Raw genomic sequence first — 21,714 nt, forward strand, 5'->3', positions numbered from 1 at the left:
ACATTCAGATGTAGGTCTACACAGTATTGGATCAAAAATGAAATGAAGTAAATAGTAAAATTATTATTATATTGATGTTTTGGGAGGCGACTTTCCTGATATGGAACTTGCGCCCTAAAAATAAATAGTAAAATTTAATTGTATTACTTATTTAAAGTTACTGTTAAAACAACATGTAACTTATTATGTTTCCTTAAGATCTTGCCCCGAGCTGAGAGACAAGTTCTCATTAATTTTATATTTTTGGATTAACAATAGCAATCAACATACTGGACAATTGATCCGTCAAATTAATTACCACGGCGAAAATTTTTAAAGCAAAAATAATTATTTAATGATTTCAATACAAATTTATATCAAATCTATTAGTATTTAAAAAAACGTCCGGTTAACCGGTTAGCGTTTTTGGTATATTCGGTATTTGGTCGTTGGGACGGTTAACCGGTTAACCGATTAACCGTTGACAACACTAATTTTTAGGTCTTACTTTGCTGTACATTATTGCTGTTTACACTTTATCTTTATCTATAATAATATGCAAGATAATAACAAACAAGAGGCTCTAAAGAGCCTGTGTCGCTCACCTTGGTCTATGTGAATATTAAACAAAGGAAGCAGATGGATTCATGACAAAATTGTGTTTTGGTGATGGTGATGTGTTTGTACATCTTACTTTAATGAACATTCTTGCTGCTTACAAGTGTCTCTATTTATAATGAACTTGGCCCAGTAGTTTCAGTGGAAAATGATAGTGAAAATTTACAAATTTTATGAAAGTAGATATCCCAAAGATTATTATGGCAAAGTTTGGATTTATTTGGCCCAGTCAATAGTTTCAGAGGAGAAGATTTTTGTCAAAAAACTAGGATTTACGAAAAATGGTTAAAAATTGACTATAAAGGGCAATAACGCCTAAAGGGGTCAACTGACTATTTCGGTCATGTTGACTTATTTGTTAATCTTACTGTACTGAAGACTATTGCTGTTTACAGTTTATCTCTATCTATAATAATATTAAAGATAATAACCAACCAGATGCTCAGCTGGGCACAGCTTTATACGACTGCAGAGGTTGAACCCTGAACGGTTGGGAAAAGTATGGACACAACATTCAAGCTGGATTCAGCTCTAAATTTGGATTGTGATTAAATAGTTGACACAGCATAGGTTTTTGACACAGAATGAATGTGGTCTAATGAACTTTAAAAAAATGTTTGCCTTTGAGCAATTCACTATGATGTTGAATATTAATCCTCTCATAAAATTGTTTGAAGAAGTTTTCTTTTTATGAAATCTGAAATGAGAAAAATTTACCCCCCCCCCCCCCCCCCCACACACACACACACACATTTTGTTTTCACATCCCCCTTTCCCTTATTCCAAAACTGATCTCAATTCAAATTTCTAATGGAGTTTGCAAAAATAACTGCTGGTTTAAATACATCATTTAATATTAAAATGTAAAAAAAGTACTTGTTATCACTGAATGGTAAAGATTGTTTTAATTTATCAGTTGGTAGTAAAAGTGAAAATACATTGTATAAAACAATGATATGCGTTGATTCAACTACTATTCTGGACAAAGAAAGATAACTCAAATTTTCAAAGAATATTGAAAATATCTTCCTATTGCACAAATAAATATTCTGGACAAAGAAAGACAACTCCAATTGAAAATTGATTGCTATTGCACAATATTGTGCAATTTGATATTTCTTGCTATTGTGCAATACTGTCAATTGAAGATTTTTTGCTATTGAACAATACTGTGCAATTGAAAATTTCTTGCTATTGCACAATACTATACAATTGAAGATTTCTTGCTATTGCTGAATACTGTGCAATTGAAAATTTCTTGCTATTGCACATTACTTAATATAATAATTTTGAATCCTAATTTGGACCAACTTGAAAACTTTGCCCATAATTAATAAAGGGCTGCGCTTTGGTGCATGATATGCCTGTTGCTCTTTTAACTTGTCTTTTATACTCTAAATGAATTTATATGATCAACTAGAAACTGTCCCAAAATTGTAAAAAATCCCCCCTTTTTTAAGCATAAAAATTCATAACAAGGAAATGTAAAATCTGAAATTTATAAAAATTGAAAGGGAGCTTACATCAATAGATATAAACAATTCACCAAAGTTTCATGGACATTGGTGAAAGCCTTTTAGAGTTATTGTCCGAAGTGATAAAAATCCCCCTTTTTTTATGAATAAAGCCCCATAAATCCAAAACTTAAAATCTGATATTTATAAAAATTGAAAGGGAGCTTACATCAATAGATATAAACAATTCACCAAAGTTTCATGGACATTGGTGAAAGCCTTTATGAGTTATTGTCCGAAGTGTTGAAAATCCCCCCTTTTTTATGAATAAAGCCCCATAAATCCAAAACTTAAAATCTGAAATTAAAAAAAAACGAAAGGGAGCTTACATCAATAGATATTAACAATTCACTTAAGTTTCATGGAAATTGGTGAAAATGTTTTTGAGTAATTGTCCGAAGTGTGGACGACGGACGGACGGACAGACGGACGGACAGACGGACAACGGTATACCATAATACGCCCCGTCTAAAAGACGACAGGCGTATAAAAATCTAAGTACATGTTTAGATTCAGCATATCAAAGAAGCCCAAGAATTTATTTTTTGTTAAAATCAAACTTAGTTTAATTTTGGACCCTTTGGACCTTAATGAAGACCAATTTGAAAACAGGACCAAAAATTAAGAATTTACTAACACAGTTAGATTTGGCATATCAAAGAACCCCAATTATTCAATTTTTGTTGAAATTTTTGGACTCTTTGGGCCCCTTATTTCCAAACTGTTGGGACCAAAACTCCCAAAATCAATCCCAACCTTCCTTTTATGGTCATAAACCTTGTGTTTAAATTTCATAGATTTCTATTTACTTATACTAAAGTTATGGTGCGAAAACCAAGAATAATGCTTATTTGGGCCCTTTTTTGGCCCCCTTATTCCTAAACAATTAGAACAAAAACTCCCAAAATCGATCCCAACCTGTCTTTTGTGGTCATAAACCTTGTGTCAAAATACCATAGATTTCTATTTACTTAAACTAAAGTTATAGTGCGAAAACCAAGAAAATGCTTATTTGGGCCCTTTTCGGCCCCTAATTCCTAAAATGATGGGCCCAAAACTCTCAAAATCAAGCCCAACCTTCCTTTTGTGGTCATAAACCTTGAGTTTAAATTTCACTTTTACTAAAGTTATAGTGCAAAAACTTAAAGTATTCGGACGACGCCGACGACGCCGATAACGACGACACAGACGACGCCAACGTGAAAGCAATATATGACTAAAAAATTAAATTATTTAATACTTTAACTTCTTGTCTTATTTGCTCTAAATGCTGGAGGTTTTAAAATATAAGCCAAAAACTGCATTTTACCCTGTGTTCTATTTTTAGCCATGACGGCAATGTTTTTTGACGAAATAGAAAATAAAACACAAACTTTTTTGTATACACCCTACTGATCATTCAGTTGAAGTTTGGTTGAATTTTGTTGAGTAGTTTTAGAGGGGAAGATTTTTTAAAGTTAGCAAATATAATGAACAAATTGTGAAAAATTGTCATTAAAGGAAAATAAACCCTTAAGGGGTCAATTGACAATTTTGGTCATATTATCTTATTTGTAGATCTTACTTTGCTGATCATTTTTGCTGTTTACAGTTTATCTTTATCTATAATAATATTCAAGAAAATGACCAAAAACTGAAAAATTTCCTTAAAATTACCAATTAAGTGGCAGCAACCCAACAATGGGTTGTTTGATTCATCTGAAAATTTCAGGGCTGATAGATCTTGACCTAATGAACATTTTTAGCCCTTGTCAGATTTGCTCTAAATGCTTTCGTTTTTGAGATATAAGCCAAAAACTGCATTTGACCCCTATGTTCTATTTTTAGCAATGGCGACCATGTTTGTTGATAGATCAAAACTTCGGATACAATTTATTAACTATATACCCTAAGGAACATTCAGTTAAAGTTTGGAAGTATTTGGCCCAGTAGTTTTAGAGGAGAAGATTCTTGAAATAGTTTACGACGACAGACGACGGACGACGACGGACGCCAAGTGATGGCATAAGCTCATATGGCCCTTTGGGCCAGGTGAGCTAAAAAATGTCTAGAAACCATATATTTTTAAATCAGCGTACAATGAGCTATCTTTTAACACTGGAACTGACATTTTAAGGGGAGTTTTAATATTTTTGTATCAAAATCGATTTTTTTTCTGGTTGAAACAATTGGTTTTTAATTTTTAATAAATAGATTTTTTTTTAAATAACTTACTCTGATTCCTGCAGTAAGATTTCTAAGATATTCTCTCTGATACTGCAAAATAAATTAAATTTCTATTAGAGTCTAAATAACATATATTTGTCTGAATACAAGCTTAAGTGTCAACTCACCCAAAAAACTGGTCAGCTCACCCAAATGACAGCTTTTAAATAAAACTTCTTTCTGACTGAAACTGGCCAGCTCACCCAAATGACAGCTTTTAAATAAAACTTCTTTCTTACTGAAACTGTGATATTTGCACAGTCAAATTGAATTGAACTTATACTTTTATTTATTCTGAATATTCAGTCAGACTCAGGGTTCGACACTGGGTCCATGCCATGTTGGTGTTGACATGAATATGAAATATATGATCATTTTTTTTTAATAAACTTAATGTTTGCAAAAGTATGAATTATTCTAAATACTAAGGATTTTATTATCCTAGGCATAGATTACCTTAGGCTTATTTTGCACAACTTTTTGGATTTATGGGTTAATGCTCTTCACCTTTAAATATTTTGATCTGTGCATACTGATGAGAACAAACACGCATCTGCCATATTATATTTAAAAAACTTTGTACCTTTGATAACTATTCAACAGTAACACTTGTCCTGTTGCCCAAGGCTAGCAAAATATATGAAGGACAAGTTAACATGTAAACTTCAGTAGTGCTTTGAAAATTTCAACTTTTCTTTACCACCATTCACCACCCAAATTTATATCCCTTTAAAATCAGGGAGACTTACTTTTTACAGGTTTGACTGCTTGCACTGTTACTAGAAGATGATAAATTATACAGCAAGAGCAAGGAAAAACTGGTTCTGTGAAGTATGATGAGTCTAAACAGTACCAGTATGAGAAATTAACTTCCTTATCACACAAGAGTTTGAATTGAATAAATTATAAATGTTAAAATTTCCAGTTACCCGTAATATGATTATCATGTTATTCACATTGGCAATTTAGAAATGAATTGGGCACTAGCATTGGTAACCGATTGCATTAATATTCATTAATACTTATTTATTAGGGTCTTTGCATCGGAATTAAACACATTTATTCTTAAACCAGTTGTTGGCATGACAAGGGTTATGTTCTTCTTATATATTTCATGATGGTATAATTACTATTTAAAACATAATATATCTAACTCTGATAACATTTTTGCCATCTGTCAGATTAACTCTAAATGCATCAGTTTCAGAGATATAAACCAACTAGGTGCTCCGCAGGACACAGCTTTATACAACCCCAGTGGTTCAACCCTGAACAGTTGGGGCAAATTAGTTCACAATATTTAAACTTGACTGTCTGAATTTGGATTGTGATCAAATTTTTGACATAATATAGGTTTTTGTCACAAAATTAATGTGGCCAAAGATCTGACAAATCTATTGCACAATACTGTGCAGTTGAAGATTTCTTCTTGAAACTTTTCAAAATTCGAAATTTGAAAAATTAAAAAAAAAAAAAAAAAAAGGAAGCCCTTCAAAAAATGTTAAACAAAAAATCCCCCCCCAACATTTTGAAACCCCCTTGGAGCAATAACCCTTAAATTCAATCCCATGCTTTCCATTGCAGTATTGAACCATGTATTACAATTTAACAATTAAACGAGTCTTGCCTTGGTAAAAGGCGAAGTTTCATTGTAATTTTATGAGTTGTGTAAATACTGAAGGGATTAAATGAGATTGTGCTGCGCATGTGTGAACTTCAGTCTTCAAAGTAAAGTTTTATCAATATGACAAACAACGAAATACATATATACATATGACCCACAATAACTACAACTAGGGAGGGAGGATGTGGCATTTAATCCCTTCAGTGTTTACACAACTCATAAAATTACAATTAAACTTCGCCTTTTACCAAAGCAAGACTCGTTTAATTGTTAAATTTTATTTCGTTGTAACACTTCCGGGACCAAATGAGACTTTAAAGCCATAATGATAAAACTGAATACTAAGATAAGAAATATAGAGTGTCTTACCTTATGATTACTTCTTCAACACATTAAAGCTGAAAGAATTTCTTTTTCAATCTTTTTTTTATAAAATTTTGCAAATGTTTTTGCATCTGACCATCCTGCTTTTTGTAAGATACGAGAAATAGGCACTGCATTCATCTTTGCTTTAGAAACTGATGCAGATCTAACACTGTGAGCTTTGAAAATTGTTGTGTCAATATTAGCTTTTGCCATTACTACTTTTATCCATCTAGAAATTGTATCTCTTATAACAGGCTGATGTGGTTTCACATAACTTAAAAGTAACGGTTCATGTTTCGCTCTTCACAATTTGGTACGAAATATATATTCTTTATACACAGTATATACACAAAGTCTCCTATCTGGAGGGTAAGCCTTTATATTTACAGTTGGCTCCTTATAACCAGGTCGGCTTTGTTTAACAAGTTCATTCAAAACAAGAATTAATTCTCCCTTCACTTTATGTACATGATTAACATTCATGAAATGAATTGATTGAGCTCGAGCTGCATTTGTCAAAGCTATTAACATCGTAAGTTTTAATGTTAAATCTTTCAATTTTAAATATTTCACTGGTGATAGGCTACACAAACTAGAGGCTCTAAAGAGCCTGTGTCGCTCACCTTGGTCTATGTGAATATTAAAGGAAGCAGATGGATTCATGACAAAATTGTGTTTTGGCAATGGTGATGTGTTTGTAAATCTTACTTTACTGAACATTATTGCTGTTTTAAGTTTATCTCTATCTATAATTATATTCTAGATAATAACCAAAAACAGCAAAATTTCCTAAAAAACTAACAATTCAGGGTCAGCAACCCAACAACGGGTTATCCTATTCATCTGAAAATTTTAGAGCAGATAAATGTTGACCTGATCAACAATTATACCATGACAGATTTGCTCTAAATGTTTTGGTTTTTGAGTTAGGAGCCAAAAACTGCATTTTACCCCTATGTTCTATTTTTAGTCAAGGCAGCCATCTTGGTTGGATGGCCGGGTCACCGGACACATTTTTTAACCCAGATACCCCAATGATAGTTATGGCCAAGTTTGGTTAAATTTGGCCCAGTTGTTTCAGAGGAGAAGATTTTTGAAAATATCACTTAGATTTACGAAAAATGGATAAAAAAAAGGGCAATAACTCCTAAAGGGGTCAACTGACCAGTTCGGTTATGTTGACTTATTTGTAAATCATACTTTGCTGAACATTATTGCTGTTTACAGTTTATCTCTATCTATAATAATATTCAAGATAATAACACAAAACAGCAAAATTTCCTTAAAATTACCAATTCAGGGGCAGCAACCCAACAATGGGTTATCTGATTCATCTGAAAATTTCAGGGCAGATAGATGTTGACTTGTTGAACAATTTAACACCTTGTCAGATTTGCTCTAAATGCTTTGGTTTTTGAGTTATAAGCCAAAAACTGCATTTTACCCCTATGTTCTATTTTTAACCATGGCGGTCATCTTGGATAGTTGGCCGGTGTCATATGGTATTTTGAACCCCATGGTAAAATGACCCCGGGGTCAAAATACCGCTATGGTAAATTGAACCCCCCCATGGTAAATTGAACCCCCCCCCCCCTGTATGGAAAATTGAACCCCCATGGTAAATTGAACCCCCCTGTTTTTTTCATTTTAGATGATTAATAAAACATTTAACATTATATAAAAGCTAATCAAATATTAAAAATCATTTATACAAGAAGGGGAGGTCAATTTTCAATGATTGGTTAAAAGAAAAATATTTGCTTGGTATAAGTGCTCTGAAGTCTTAACCAACAAAATTTCATTCAAAAAACTTCTTAAAGCATTAAAACTAGACCATGTAGCTTGGACACTATAATTCTTTGAAATTTAAAATATTTATATAGAATGAATTCTCCATGGTAAAAAAGGGGGAGGGGGTCAAATTACCATGGCTCACTTGATTTTATCAAACTAATAAAATAAATACAAACTACTGATTGGAGTATAATAAATATGTAAAGGAGTTACAGTAGCAAGATATTTTAACATGAAAGGTCTTTAGATGTATAGTAGGGGGTTCAATATACCATGGTACAATAACATGGCTAAGTAAAATTTTCAAAATATCTTTTCCAGCATGTTAAATACAAACAAACAACTTATTGGAGTATTAAAACTATGTTTAGGAGTTAGAAAAACTGGGATTTTTAAAATTAAAGGTCTATAGGATGGGGTTCAATATACCATTGAAAGGGGGGGGGGGGGGTCAAAATACAATGAAATTTTTCTTCTTCTTCAAAATATCTTTTCAAGCATGTTTTAAAAATGCATTCAAACTGCAAATTGGAGTATTATTACTATGTTAAGGATTAAGAATAGCTGGAATTTTTTTAATTGAATATACCGCAGGGGGGGTCAAAATACCATGGCTAAGTAAAATTTTCAAAATATCTTTTCCAGCATGTTATATACATACAAACAACTTATTGAAGTATTATTACTATGTTAAGAAGTTAGAATAGCTTGAATTTTTGAAAATCAAGGTCTATAGAAGGGGGTTCAATAAACCACAGGGGGTCAAAATACCATGGCTAAGTAAATTTTTTAAAATATCTTTTCCAGCATGTTGAATACATGCATCCTGCAAATTGGAGTATTGTTACTATGTTAAGGAGTTAGAATAGCTTGAATTTTTGAAAATTAAGGTCTATAGAAGGGGGTTCAATATACCGCAGGGGGTCAAAATACCATGGCTACGTAAAATTTTCAAAATATCTTTGCCAGTTTGTTAAATACATACAAACTACTGATTGGAGTATTATAATTATGTTAAGGAGTTAAAATAGCTTGGGTTTTTGAAATTTAAGGTCTATAGTAGGGGGTTCAATATACCATGGTAGGGGGGTCAAAATACCATGAAAATATTTTACAGAACACATTTTTAAACTAGATAGCCAAATGATGATTGTGGCCAAGTTTGGATTAATTTGGCCCAGTAGTTTCAGAGAAGAAGATCTTTGTAAAAGTTAACGCCGGACTGTCTGTGGATTTCCTCCTCTCTGGGAGTTTTTTTGGAATAAGGCCGGAACCTCGACCTCTTCCTCCTCGGAAGCCAACTCTTCCTCCACGATAGCCACCTCTGCTAAAAGCACCTCTGTGGCCTCCTCTACCACCTCTGATGAAGCCTCTGCCATTACCAAACTTCAACTTGTTTCCCACTTTGGAACAATCTTCAATGTCCTTTGCAACTTTAGAGACATCATCTCCAAAAAGGTTGTTTGTGTAAGGAACAGAGTGTGAGCAGAGAGGCACATATTCTGCCATCATTTCTGGCTTTAAAAAATCCATTCTAGTCATATTCAATTGGCGGTTTGCATGGCCCAACAAAGCCAATACATCATTACATTTGTCAATGTATTCTCCACTACAAGAGTTACCATTGGCATTGTTGTTTTCGTCAATAGTCATTTGTTGACAGTTTTTGTTAGAATTGTTGCTGCTTTTACAATAGTTCTTTCAAGAAATTGTAATTTTTTATCAGCAGATTGTGCTCCTGGTGAAATTACATTCCACATGAGTTGGCTTATTCTTACTATAGATAAACCTTCACAATGTTCAGGTCTTGCATTGTTTTCATCTTTAGTTAACTCAGAGTATTGCTCCTCATTCATACCATTCCTGAACAACTCATTGACATTATTTGCCAAGACCTCATCAATTCTGACATCACAAAGTTCTTGAACCTTACATCTCTTAGACATAGATGAAAAACTATTATCACCTTTGTTCTGCTTCTTAGCAGGTGGTTCACTTTCATTGTCTACATTTTCCCCATCATCATGGGGGTTTTCTTCACCTTCATCATAATTATCATCATAATTATTAACCTCGTCATATTTGCTCTAAACGCTTTGGTTTTTGAGTTATAAGCCAAAAACTGCATTTTACCCCTATGTTCTATTTTTAACCATGGCGGTCATCTTGGATAGTTGGCCGGGTTACAGAAAACATTTTTTAAACTAGATAGCCCAATGATGATTGTGGCCAAGTTTGGATTAATTTGGCCCAGTAGTTTCAGAGGAGAAGATCTTTGTAAAAGTTAATGCCGGACGACGGACGCCAAGTGATGAAAAAAGCTCACTTGGCTCTTTGGGCCAGGTGAGCTAAAAATGAAGTACTTTACTAACGTCCCATGTAGATTCATATCTAGGTCTGGGTGGACGAAGATTAAAAATTCCTTTCATGTATCTTATAACCATTGCATGACGTCCAACTGGAATACTGTCAATAGTAAGTCCTAAAGACGAAAGAGCTCCTCGAGCTAGATTTAAACTACTATAACCTAAATTACCTTCCTTAAATAAAGTTGTAAAAAATTCAAGCACTGTTCCTACAAAAATTTGAAAGCAATTAATTTGTTTTTTGTTACAATATTTGAACCATTTTCTGATATACACTTGGTACTGTTTCTTTGTACTTGATTTCCAAGACGACATGAGTATGTGGGTTGTTTCTTTAGAAACTCGTCGATTCTGAAGCTACTCCTGACACTAGACATGCAATTAGTTTCATTTTCTTGTGTAAAGGATGAACAGATTGTGGATCGTGAGGAAGATTCAAAATCTTTTTGTTCTTTGGAAGAACGATTGGATTGTCTGTTAACAACTGCATTAGTCTCGGAAACCAAGTTTGTGTCTGCCAAAAAGGAGCTATTACTTCTCCTCTTGCACCGTCTTCTCTGATTTTGAAAATACACCGGCTCAATAAACTGAAAGGAGGAAACAAATAGACAAACTGAAAATATGACCAATTTATACTAAATGCATCAATTAATGCAGATAATGGATCTAGCTTCCAAGAGCAGTAATTTTGTAATTGGAAGTTTAATCTAGATGCAAACATATCAATGTCTGGCCTTTGCCACAAAGTACATAATTGGTCAAAAACAGACCTTTCCAATTTCCATTCTAAGTTGTCATCAAATTCTCTAGATTTTTTTGTCTGCTAGATTTTCTTTGCCTGCTATATGAGTGCATGTTAACCAGATGTCATTATCTTTACAAAAATACATAATTCGTCTTGAAATTGTATTGCAATCTATGGACTTTGTGCCGCCCATATATGTAGGCCACTGCCGTAGTATAGTCTGTAAGAACCTTCACATGCTTATTTATGATCAGATGCAGAAAGGATTTTAATGTAAAATATATAGCTAATATTTCTAAATAATTTATGTGATTTTTTTATTCTTCATCTGTCCATCTACCTTCAATTTCATTATCACTTAATATGCCACCCCATCCTAATAATGAGGCATCTGTCTGAATCACAATTTGTGGACTGCCATGACATATATGTCTTAATTCAGTAGACACATTAGCAACCCTCCATTCTAAATCTCCTTTCATCTGATTAGAAATAAGCATGCTTTGTTCAAAATCTCCTTTTGAGTTTTTTAAAGCTATATTTTTTTCCTTTTCAAGGTTACAATAAAACAATTTACCGAATCCAACTGCAGAAAAAGAGGAGACTATAAGTCCAATAACTTTTGCTACATCTCTAATCTTAGCTAAGTTTCTCTGCAGTAACCATTTACATTCTTTAACTAGGTTTCTTTTGAGTTAAAGACAGATTTGACATTAAAAATGTCTTGCTTAGGTTCAACATTATCTATGAACTCTATATGACAATGGCTTACTATATCTAAAATAAATTTGTCAGAGGTAATTTTTTCCCATTCATTGGAAAACGTTTTCAATACACCAGCTTTAAAACAATGACTTACTTCATTTGATGTATCTTATACTTCTGTGGATTTCCTCCTCTCTAGGAGTTTTTTGGAATAGGGCCGGAACCTCAACCTCTTCCTCCTAGGAAGCCACCTCTTCCTCCACGGTAGCCACCTCTGCTAAAAGCACCTCTGTGGCCTCCTCTACCACCTCTGAAGAAACCTCTGCCTCTATCTCTGCCATTACCAAACTTCAACTTGTTTCCCACTTTGGAGCAATCTTCAATGTCCTTTGCAACTTTAGAGACATCATCTCCAAAAAGGTTGTTTGTGTAAGGAACAGAGTGTGAGCAGAGAGGCACATATTCTGCCATCATTTCTGGCTTTAAAAAATCCATTCTAGTCATATTCAATTGGCGGTTTGCATGGCCCAACAAAGCCAATACATCATTACATTTGTCAATGTATTCTCCACTACAAGAGTTACCATTGGCATTGTTGTTTTTGTCAATAGCCATTTGTTGACAGTTTTTGTTAGAATTGTTGCTGCTTTTACAATAGTTCTTTCAAGAAATTGTAATTTTTTATCAGCAGATTGTGCTCCTGGTGAAATTACATTCCACATGAGTTGGTTTATTCTTACTATAGATAAACCTTTACAATTTTCAGGTCTTGCATTGTTTTCATCTTTAGTTAACTCAGAGTATTGCTCCTCATTCATACCATTCCTGAACAACTCATTGACATTATTTCCAAGACCTCATCAATTTTGACATCACAAAATTCTTGAACCTTACATCTCTTAGACATAGATGAAAACCTATTATCATCTTTGTTCTGCTTCTTAGCAGGTGGTTCACTTTCATTGTCTACATTTTCCCCATCATCATGGGGGTTTTCTTCACCTTCATCATAATTATCATCATAATTATTAACCTCGTCATATTCTTCAATGTCTTGTACCCGGTCTTTTAAAGACCTTATATCGTCAGATTGTCTTTTCTGACCTTCTTGGATTGAGACCAACATTGACATGATTGCATCATGATTGTCTACTTTTGCAGAGGTAGAAGGGCCAGGGTTTTGATTTTCAGTATTACTATTAACCTTTGCTGGTTTCTTACCCTTTACACTTGAATTTGAAGTGTTTGCTCCGCCACTCGTGGAAGCTTTGGACTTTGTCGACTCATGTTTCCTTTTACCAGCCGCGCTAGAAACGGAATTAATCTTCTCGGACAGAAGCTCATCTTCGTCCGTATTACTGATATCTTCATGCGAAGACTTTTTTTTTGAGGCGGACCCCTTTTTAATCATTTTCTTTATAACCGGTTTATGGCAAAGTGCCAAAAACAGGTGAAAGTCGTAAATTTTTCCCGAAATTACATCCGGTGATTACTAACTTTTATTTATATTTTAAATCAAAATTTTATTAATTATTAAATGAAAACCAACTACGTTGGTTTAATTTAATCTGAAGTTAGGACAATTCAAACTACGTCCGAACTGCCCAAGCGCTATCAGCACACTGAAGTTCACACATGCGCAGCACAATCTCATTTGGTCCCAAAAGTGTTACAACGAAATAAAATTTCAGACAGATCCATACACTTTAAACACAAGTAATTGTCATCGTTGTTTGGAAACTAGAAAAGTTCTTCTTATTGGCCCTTTTTTGGCACCATATTCCTACATATTTTGGGCATGAATTAACCCAAAACTTAATCCCAGCCTCCCCTTTGTTATATGGTACATTGTGGTACAATTTCAGAGAGATCCATACAATTATACACAAGTTATTGTCTTGAAACTAGAAAAATGCTTGTTTTGACCCCTTTTCGGCCCTTAAATTCCTGAACTTTGGCCCCATAAACCCTAAAATGAATCCAAATCTTCTACTTGTGGTTTTAAACATTACAGTATGAATTGAAATACGTCTTCACAAGTTACTATCCTAAAACTAGAAAAATGCTTGTTCAAATTGGGCCCTTTTTTGGCCCATAAATCCTAATCTGTTGGGACCATTATCCCCAAAATCAATCCCAACCTTCCTTTTGTGGTATTGCACCTTCTGAAAAAAGTTTCATGAAGTTCTATGGACTTAGACTAAAGTTCTTATCTGGAAACCAATGTGTCTTCGGGCGACGACGCAGATGACGCAGCCGACGACATCATACCATTACACAATCCTTAAAAATGTTTGGGGTCATATAAAAAAAAATTGCATTTTATCCTATGTACTATTTTTAGCCATGTCTGCTACCTTGGTTCCCAGGCAGGGTCATCAGCCCCTTTTTTAAACTAGATACTCTTATGAGTAGTCACTGAACAATAACAAGAGGCTCTCAAGAGCCTGAATCGCTCACCTGAATTTTTTTGGTTAAATCTCTCATCAATGATTATTTTGGCTTTTTTATTTATTGAAATGTTCTTTGAATCGTCCTATTTTCTTCAAAGCAAAAAAAAAATCAATTTCTCCTATGTTCTTTTTTAGCCATGAAGGCCATGTTTTTTGACGAAATAAAAAATAAAGCACGCATTTTATTTTTTACACCCTACTGATCATTCAGTTGAAGTTTGGTTGAATTTGGTTGAGTAGTTTTAGAGGAGAAGATTTTTTAAAGTTAGCAAATATGATGAATAAATTGTGAAAATTGTCATTAAAGGACAATGACCCCTTAAGGGGTCAATTGACAATTTTGGTCATGTTGACTTTTTTGTAGATCTTACTTTGCTGATAATTTTTGCTGTTACAGTTTATCTTTATCTATAATAATATTCAAGATAATGACCAAAAACTGCAAAATTTCCTTAAAATTACCAATTAAGTGGCAGCAAGCCAACAATGGGTTGTTTCATTCATCTGAAAATTTCAGGGCTGATAGATATTGACCTAATGAACATTTATACCCTATGTCAGATTTGCTCTAAATGCTTTCGTTTTTAAGATATAAGCCAAAAACTGCATTTGACCCCAATGTTCTATTTTAAGTAACAGCGGCCATGTTTTTTGACAGATCAAAAATCCAAGCACACACTTTGTGCAGGATAATCTAAGGAACAATCATGCTAAGTTTCATCCAAATCCATTCAGTGGTTTCAGAGGAGAAGATTTTTTAAAGTTGGCAAATATGATGAATAAATGGTGAAAAATTGTCATTAAAGGACATAAACCCCTTAAGGGGTCAATTGACAATTTTGGTCATATATACTTATTTGTAGATATTACTTTGCTGATCATTTTTGCTGTTTACAGTTTATCTTTTATCTATAATAATATTCAAGATAATGACCAAAAACTGCAAAATTTCCTTAAAATTACCAATTAAGTGGCAGCAACCCAACAATGGTTCGTTTGATTCATCTGAAAAATTCAGGGCTGATAGATCTTGACCTAATGAACATTTTTACCCCATGTCAGATTTGCTCTTAATGCTTTCGTTTTTGAGATATAAGCCAAAAACTGCATTTGACCCCTATGTTCTATTTTAAGTAACGGCGGCCATGTTTTTTGACGGATCAAAAATCAAAGCACACACTTTGTGCAGGATATACTAAGGAACAATCATGCTAAGTTTCATTCAAATCCATTCAGTAGTTTCAGAGAAGATGTTTGAAAAATTGTTAAGGACAACAGACGACGACGACGACGGACGCCAAGTGATGAGAAAAGCTCACATGGCCTTTTAGGCAAGGTGAGCTAAAAATGAGGTCAAGGACAATGGACAGACGGAAACTTCGTAACATAAAACATCTATATACAAAGTATGAAGCATCCAGGTCTCAAGTTAGCTAACACAGCTGCTGCTGCCAGATCCCTATCCCTATCCCTATGTGGAGCTGCTTAACAAAAACTAATGGTCTTTGATTTTCATAGCAAGAGTAGAAACAGTCATGACTCCCAAGCAGCACCAAATCTGTGACAAGTTAGTTATGGATCTGATCAGTTCAGGAAAATAAAAAGAAAAAGCTAATTTAGGTTATTATTATTATTATTTACAATATTTATATAGCGCATTATCTAATTAAAAATTACTCTAAGCGCTTAACATAAAACAATCAATGCAGAAAAAAAAAGAGATGTTAAACATTAAAACAATCAATGCAATAAGAATGAAATAAAATTTCTTGGTTGATGTCTTCTTGATGTATACACCATATTTTCTGTTATTTATATTGAAATATGGTGTGAGCATAACTTTTCTTTTTTGTTAATGAAATAATTAACTTACTTCTGTTGGATTTCCACTGACTGTGCATGCCAATGTCTTGATTTCTGTATTTTTCTACGTATCAATACTGCAGCATACTGTCTGACCTGAATATAAAGTACTTTAAAAGTCATATGAAACTTTAAAATTAAACAAGAGTGCAAACGCTGAAATGTCTCGCCTTCTTTACTTATCATTGATATTAAACCAAAACTCCCAAAATCAATCCCAACCTTCCTTTTGTGGTCATAAACCGTGTGTCAAAACTTCATAGATTTCTATTATTACTTTAACTAAAGTTATAGTGCGAAAACCAAGAAAATGCTTATTTGGAGCCTTTTTGGGCCCTAATTCCTAAAATGTTGGGATAAAAACTCCCAAAATCAATCCCAACCTTCCTTTTGGGGTCATAAACCTTGTGTTAACATTTCATATATTTCTATTCACTTTTACTAAAGTTAGAGTGCGAAAACTAAAAGTATTCGGACGACGCAGACGCCGCTGACGACGACGCAGACGACGACGCCAACGTGATAAAAAGAGCCAGTTTTGTATTCTTTGACATGCAGAAATGACCATTTTTTTCTGTGTCCAGTAAATTCTTGAAATATTTTTCTATATCTGGACATTGATGGACATGTAACATTGCAAAACCACACGTTTACAAATGAAAATCAACACCCACACTATAGTCATAAAGTAGGACAATAAATGAACAAAAGACAAACCTGAGACACAGAAGTACAAACCATAGACCATGTTTAGTCTTGTATTGTTCAAAACTTGATTTCAATGAAAAAATATGATCAGCTGTTCGATTATGTTCCATACAACCAATTTGGTTTTTGCTTATCAAATTGTTGCATTGTGTTAATTTTAATAGTCTGGCATGTATAATCTTGTTTAACACTTTTCCAAAGTTTGAATAGAAATCCCAGCAATTTCCAGGGTCAGCCTTACTACCCTTTTTGTGAAGTGGGACAAGAAGACTCTCATTCCATATTTTTGGAAAGATTCCTTCATTAAAGACAAATTTAATAGTTGAACAAGAGATTCCATGGTAGAGTTGGTACCATTTTTTATCCTTTCATTAGCTATAAAAATCAATGGATGGACTTTTACCATATTTTAGTAAATTGATGGCCTTTACAACTTCACTTGGTGTGATTACACCATTAAGGGCATACGATACAGTTTTGATCCCGTATTTACATTTTGATAAAAATTTCCATATAGACTATTTTTTCCCTGATTAAATTAAATATGTAATAAAAAATATACCTTCATGTGCTACTTTTTGAGTAAAATGAGGTCGAAATTTTGTATATTTGCTCAAAATTTCGGATTTGTGGTCGTATTTTCCATTGAAAGAAGACATAAATTTTTGGTTTTAAAATATAAACACACATTGTTTTTTGTTGAATAATTTGTAATTTCTGTATTGTATAAGTATCTTAAAAATTTATACATTTTTAATTCAGAAATAACTCATATTTATCAAATGTTCATGAATGTAGAAAAAAAACATCATTTTTTGCTGTATATTTATCAAATTTTAAAAAATTGCACTATTTATATTTTTATGAAAATTGGCACACATAATCTTCTCGCGTAATCAAACCAAATGGTATTTTAAACACCAGTGTTGCTCACCTGTTATTGTATTAACTGATGTTGGCCATCTTGGTTGGCAGGCGGGGTCATTAGACACTTTTTTTAAATACCGGTAGATACCCTAGTGATGATTACGGCCAAGTTTGGTTTAATTTGGCCCATAGTTTTAGAAAAGAAGATTTTTGTACAAGTTACAACTAGAGGCTCTAAAGAGCCTATGTCGCTCACCTTGGTCTATGTGAATATTAAACAAAGGACGCAGATTGATTCATGACAAAATTGTGTTTTGGGGATGGTGATGTGTATGTACAACTTAATTTACTAAACATTCTATTCTAGCTGCTTACAATTATCTCTATCTATAATTAACTTGGACCAGCAGTTTCAGAGGAGAAGATTTTTGTAAAACATGACAAAGATTTAAGAAAAATGTTTAAAAATTGACTATAAAGGGCAATAACTCCTAAATGGGTCAACTGACCATTTCGGTCATGTTGACTTATTTGTAAATCTTACTTTGCTGAACATTATTGCTGCTTGCAGTATATCTCTATCTATAATAATATTCAAGATAATAACCAAAAACAGCAAAATTTCCTTAAAATTACTAATTCAAGGGCAGCAACCCAACAATGGGTTGTCTGATTCATCTAAAAATTTCAGGGCAGATAGATCTTTACCTGATGAACAATTGAACCCCTTGTCAGATTTGCTCTAAATGCTTTGGTTTTTGAGTTATAAGCCAAAAACTGCATTTTACCCCTATGTTCTATTTTTAGCTGTGGCAGCCATCTTGGTTGGTTGGCCGGGTCACACCACACATTTTTTAACCCAGATACCCCAATGATAGTTATGGCCAAGTTTGGTTAAATTTGGCCCAGTTGTTTCAGGAGAAGATTTTTGTAAAAGATTACTAAGATTTACAAAAAATGGTAAAAAATTGACTACAAAGGGCCATTACTCCTGAACGGGTCAACTGACCATTTCGGTTATGTTGACTTATTTGTAAATCTTATTTTGCTGAACATTATTGCTTTTTACAGTTTATCTCTATCTATAATAATATTCAAGATAATAACCAAAAACAGCAAAATTTCCTTAAAATTACCAATTCAGGGGCAGCAACCCAACAACGGGTTGTCCAATTCATCTAAAAATTTCAGGGCAGATCTTGACCTGATGAACAATTTTACCCCTGTCAGATTTGCTCTAAATGCTTTGGTTTTTGAGTTATAAGCCAAAAACTGCATTTTACCCTATGTTCTATTTTTAGCCATGGCGGCCATCTTGGTTGGTTGGGCGGGTCACCGGACACAATTTTTAAACTAGATACCCTAATAATGATTTTGATTAAGTTTGGTTTAATTTGGCCCAGCTGTTTCAGAGGAGAAGATTTTTGTAAAAGTTAACGACGCCAGACGCCAAGTGATGAGAAAAGCTCACTTGGCCCTTCGGGCCAGGTGAGCTAAAAATGACAAAAAGCTGTTCAATATTGACTATAAAGGGCAATAACTCCTTAAGGGGTCCTTTGACAATTTTGGTCATTCTGACTTATTTGTAGATCTTACTTTGCTGAGCATTATTGCTGTTTACAGTTTATCTCTATTTTTAATAGTATTCAAGATAATAACCAATTACTAATTTTAGGGCAGCAACCCAACAATGGGTTGTCGCATTCACATGAAAATTTAAGAGGGCATAGATTTTATTCTGATCGACATTTCAATCTTGAAAGATTTGCCCTAAATGTCTTAGTATCAAAGATATAAAGCAAAAACTTCATTTTACCACTATGATCTAATTTTAGACATGTCGGCCATTTAGTTTGGTAGGCAGGGTCATCGGACACATTTTTTAAACTATATACCACAATGATGATTGTGGCAAAGTTTGGTTAAATTTGGCCAGGTAGTTTCAGAGAAAAAGATTTTTGTACAAGTTCCAAAAAGTGACAAAAAGTTGTTATAAATTGACAATATAGGGCAATTACTCCTTAAGGGGTTGACTGATAATTTTGATCATGTTGACTTATTTATAGGTCTTACTTTCCTGAACCTTATTGCTGTTTACAGTTTATCTCTATCTATAATAGTATTCAAGATAATAACCAAAAACAAAAACTGCAAAATTTCCTTAAAATAACCAATTCAGGGGCAGCAACCCAACAACAGGTTGTCCGATTCATCTGAAAATTTCAGGGCAGAGATATCTTGACCTGATTAACAATTATACCTCAGTTAGATTTGCTCTAAATGCTTTGGTTTCAAAGATACAAGCAAAAATATACATTTTACCCATGTGTTCTATTTTAGCCATGGCGGCCATCTTTGGTGTGAAGGCCAGGTCATCGGACATATTTTTTAAACTAGATACTCCAAGGATGATTGTGGTCAAGTTTGGTTAAGATTGCCCCAATAGTTTCAGAGGAGAAGATTTTTGTAAAAGATTACAGACGACGGACGACGGACGAAGGACGACGGACGCCATGTGATGATAAAAGCTCACCTTACATTTCAGGTCAGGTGAGCTAAAAAGAGGGGTCCATGAACTCGTTTTCAACTTAGATAAGTTTAAATGATAAAAATCAGTCGAAAACTGACCCTTTTCCCGATAAGTCACCGTTTGACAACGTCAACGTCATTACCTCCCCTGTAACTGGATCATTTATATCACTATTAAATGGTAATTTAGCCTTTAGACTTCAAAGATCTTTGTGAAAATTTCCTGAAAACGATTCATTTCGGGGTGTTCAAGAGTTAGTTTTTCAAAGTGCTTCTTAAAAGATTTATAAGGTAATGATTCATTTGTTTTTGTTTAAAAATTAAAAAGCAATACATTTATGTTCTCTGTACAATGACTGTGATAGGCTCTTCAAGATTTGTGGCAGCAGACGACTTTCACCATGTGTCTGTAGTTGTTGGCGAATAATTTTCGAAATGTCAGAAACATTCTTTTTTTTTAATACAAATTTGCTGTCTTTCTAATTTTCGTTTTTCAATTCATAGTTATGGTCATTTGTTCCTGTTATTAACACTTTTTATTCTCTGTCAGTCCTTATTCTACATTAACACTCAGTCCTTATTATATATATACACTCAGTCCTTATTCTACATTTACACTCAGTCCTTATTCTACATTAACACTCAGTCCTTATTATACATTTACACTCAGTCCTTATTCTACATTTACACTCAGTCCTTATTCTACATAAACACTTTTTATTCTCGGTCAGTCCTTATTCTACATTTACACTCAGTCCTTATTCTACACTTCCACTCAGTCCTTATTCTACATTTACACTCAGTCCTTATTCTACATTTACACTCAGTCCTTATTCTACATTAACACTTTTTATTCTCGGTCAGTCCTTATTCTACATTTACACTCAGTCCTTATTCTACATAAACACTTTTTATTCTCGGTCAGTCCTTATTCTACATTTACACTCAGTCCTTATTCTACACTTCCACTCAGTCCTTATTCTACATTTACACTCAGTCCTTATTCTACATTTACACTCAGTCCTTATTCTACATTAACACTTTTTATTCTCGGTCAGTCCTTATTCTACATTTACACTCAGTCCTTATTCTACACTTACACTCAGTCCTTATTCTACATTTACACTCAGTCCTTATTCTACATTTACACTCAGTCCTTATTCTACATTAACACTTTTTATTCTCGGTCAGTCCTTATTCTACATTTACACTCAGTCCTTATTCTACACTTACACTCAGTCCTTATTCTACACTTACACTCAGTCCTTATTCTACATTTACACTCAGTCCTTATTCTACATTTACACTCAGTTCTTATTCTACATTTACACATTTTTTTAGCATGTCCAGGAAATATCTCTATTTTTAACAGAGTAAA

At 33.6% G+C, this 21,714-nt stretch overlaps 1 protein-coding gene across 2 annotated transcripts in view; it reads right to left on the reverse strand.

Moving 5' to 3' along the window:
* LOC134721346 (importin-4-like) overlaps window positions 1-21,714 on the reverse strand; it is a 338,068-nt gene that overhangs the window by 252,489 nt on the left and 63,865 nt on the right. For both annotated transcript variants that reach the window (XM_063584285.1, XM_063584286.1), the window contains exons 3-4: window positions 16,243-16,328; window positions 4,326-4,367 (exon numbers count right to left, since the gene is read on the reverse strand). In XM_063584285.1, the coding sequence (XP_063440355.1) occupies window positions 4,326-4,367; window positions 16,243-16,328 (128 nt within the window). The remainder of the gene's footprint in view (window positions 1-4,325; window positions 4,368-16,242; window positions 16,329-21,714) is intronic.

The sequence above is a fragment of the Mytilus trossulus genome, chromosome 6 (assembly GCF_036588685.1).
Source record: "Mytilus trossulus isolate FHL-02 chromosome 6, PNRI_Mtr1.1.1.hap1, whole genome shotgun sequence".
Classification (NCBI taxonomy): Eukaryota; Metazoa; Mollusca; class Bivalvia; order Mytilida; family Mytilidae; genus Mytilus; species Mytilus trossulus.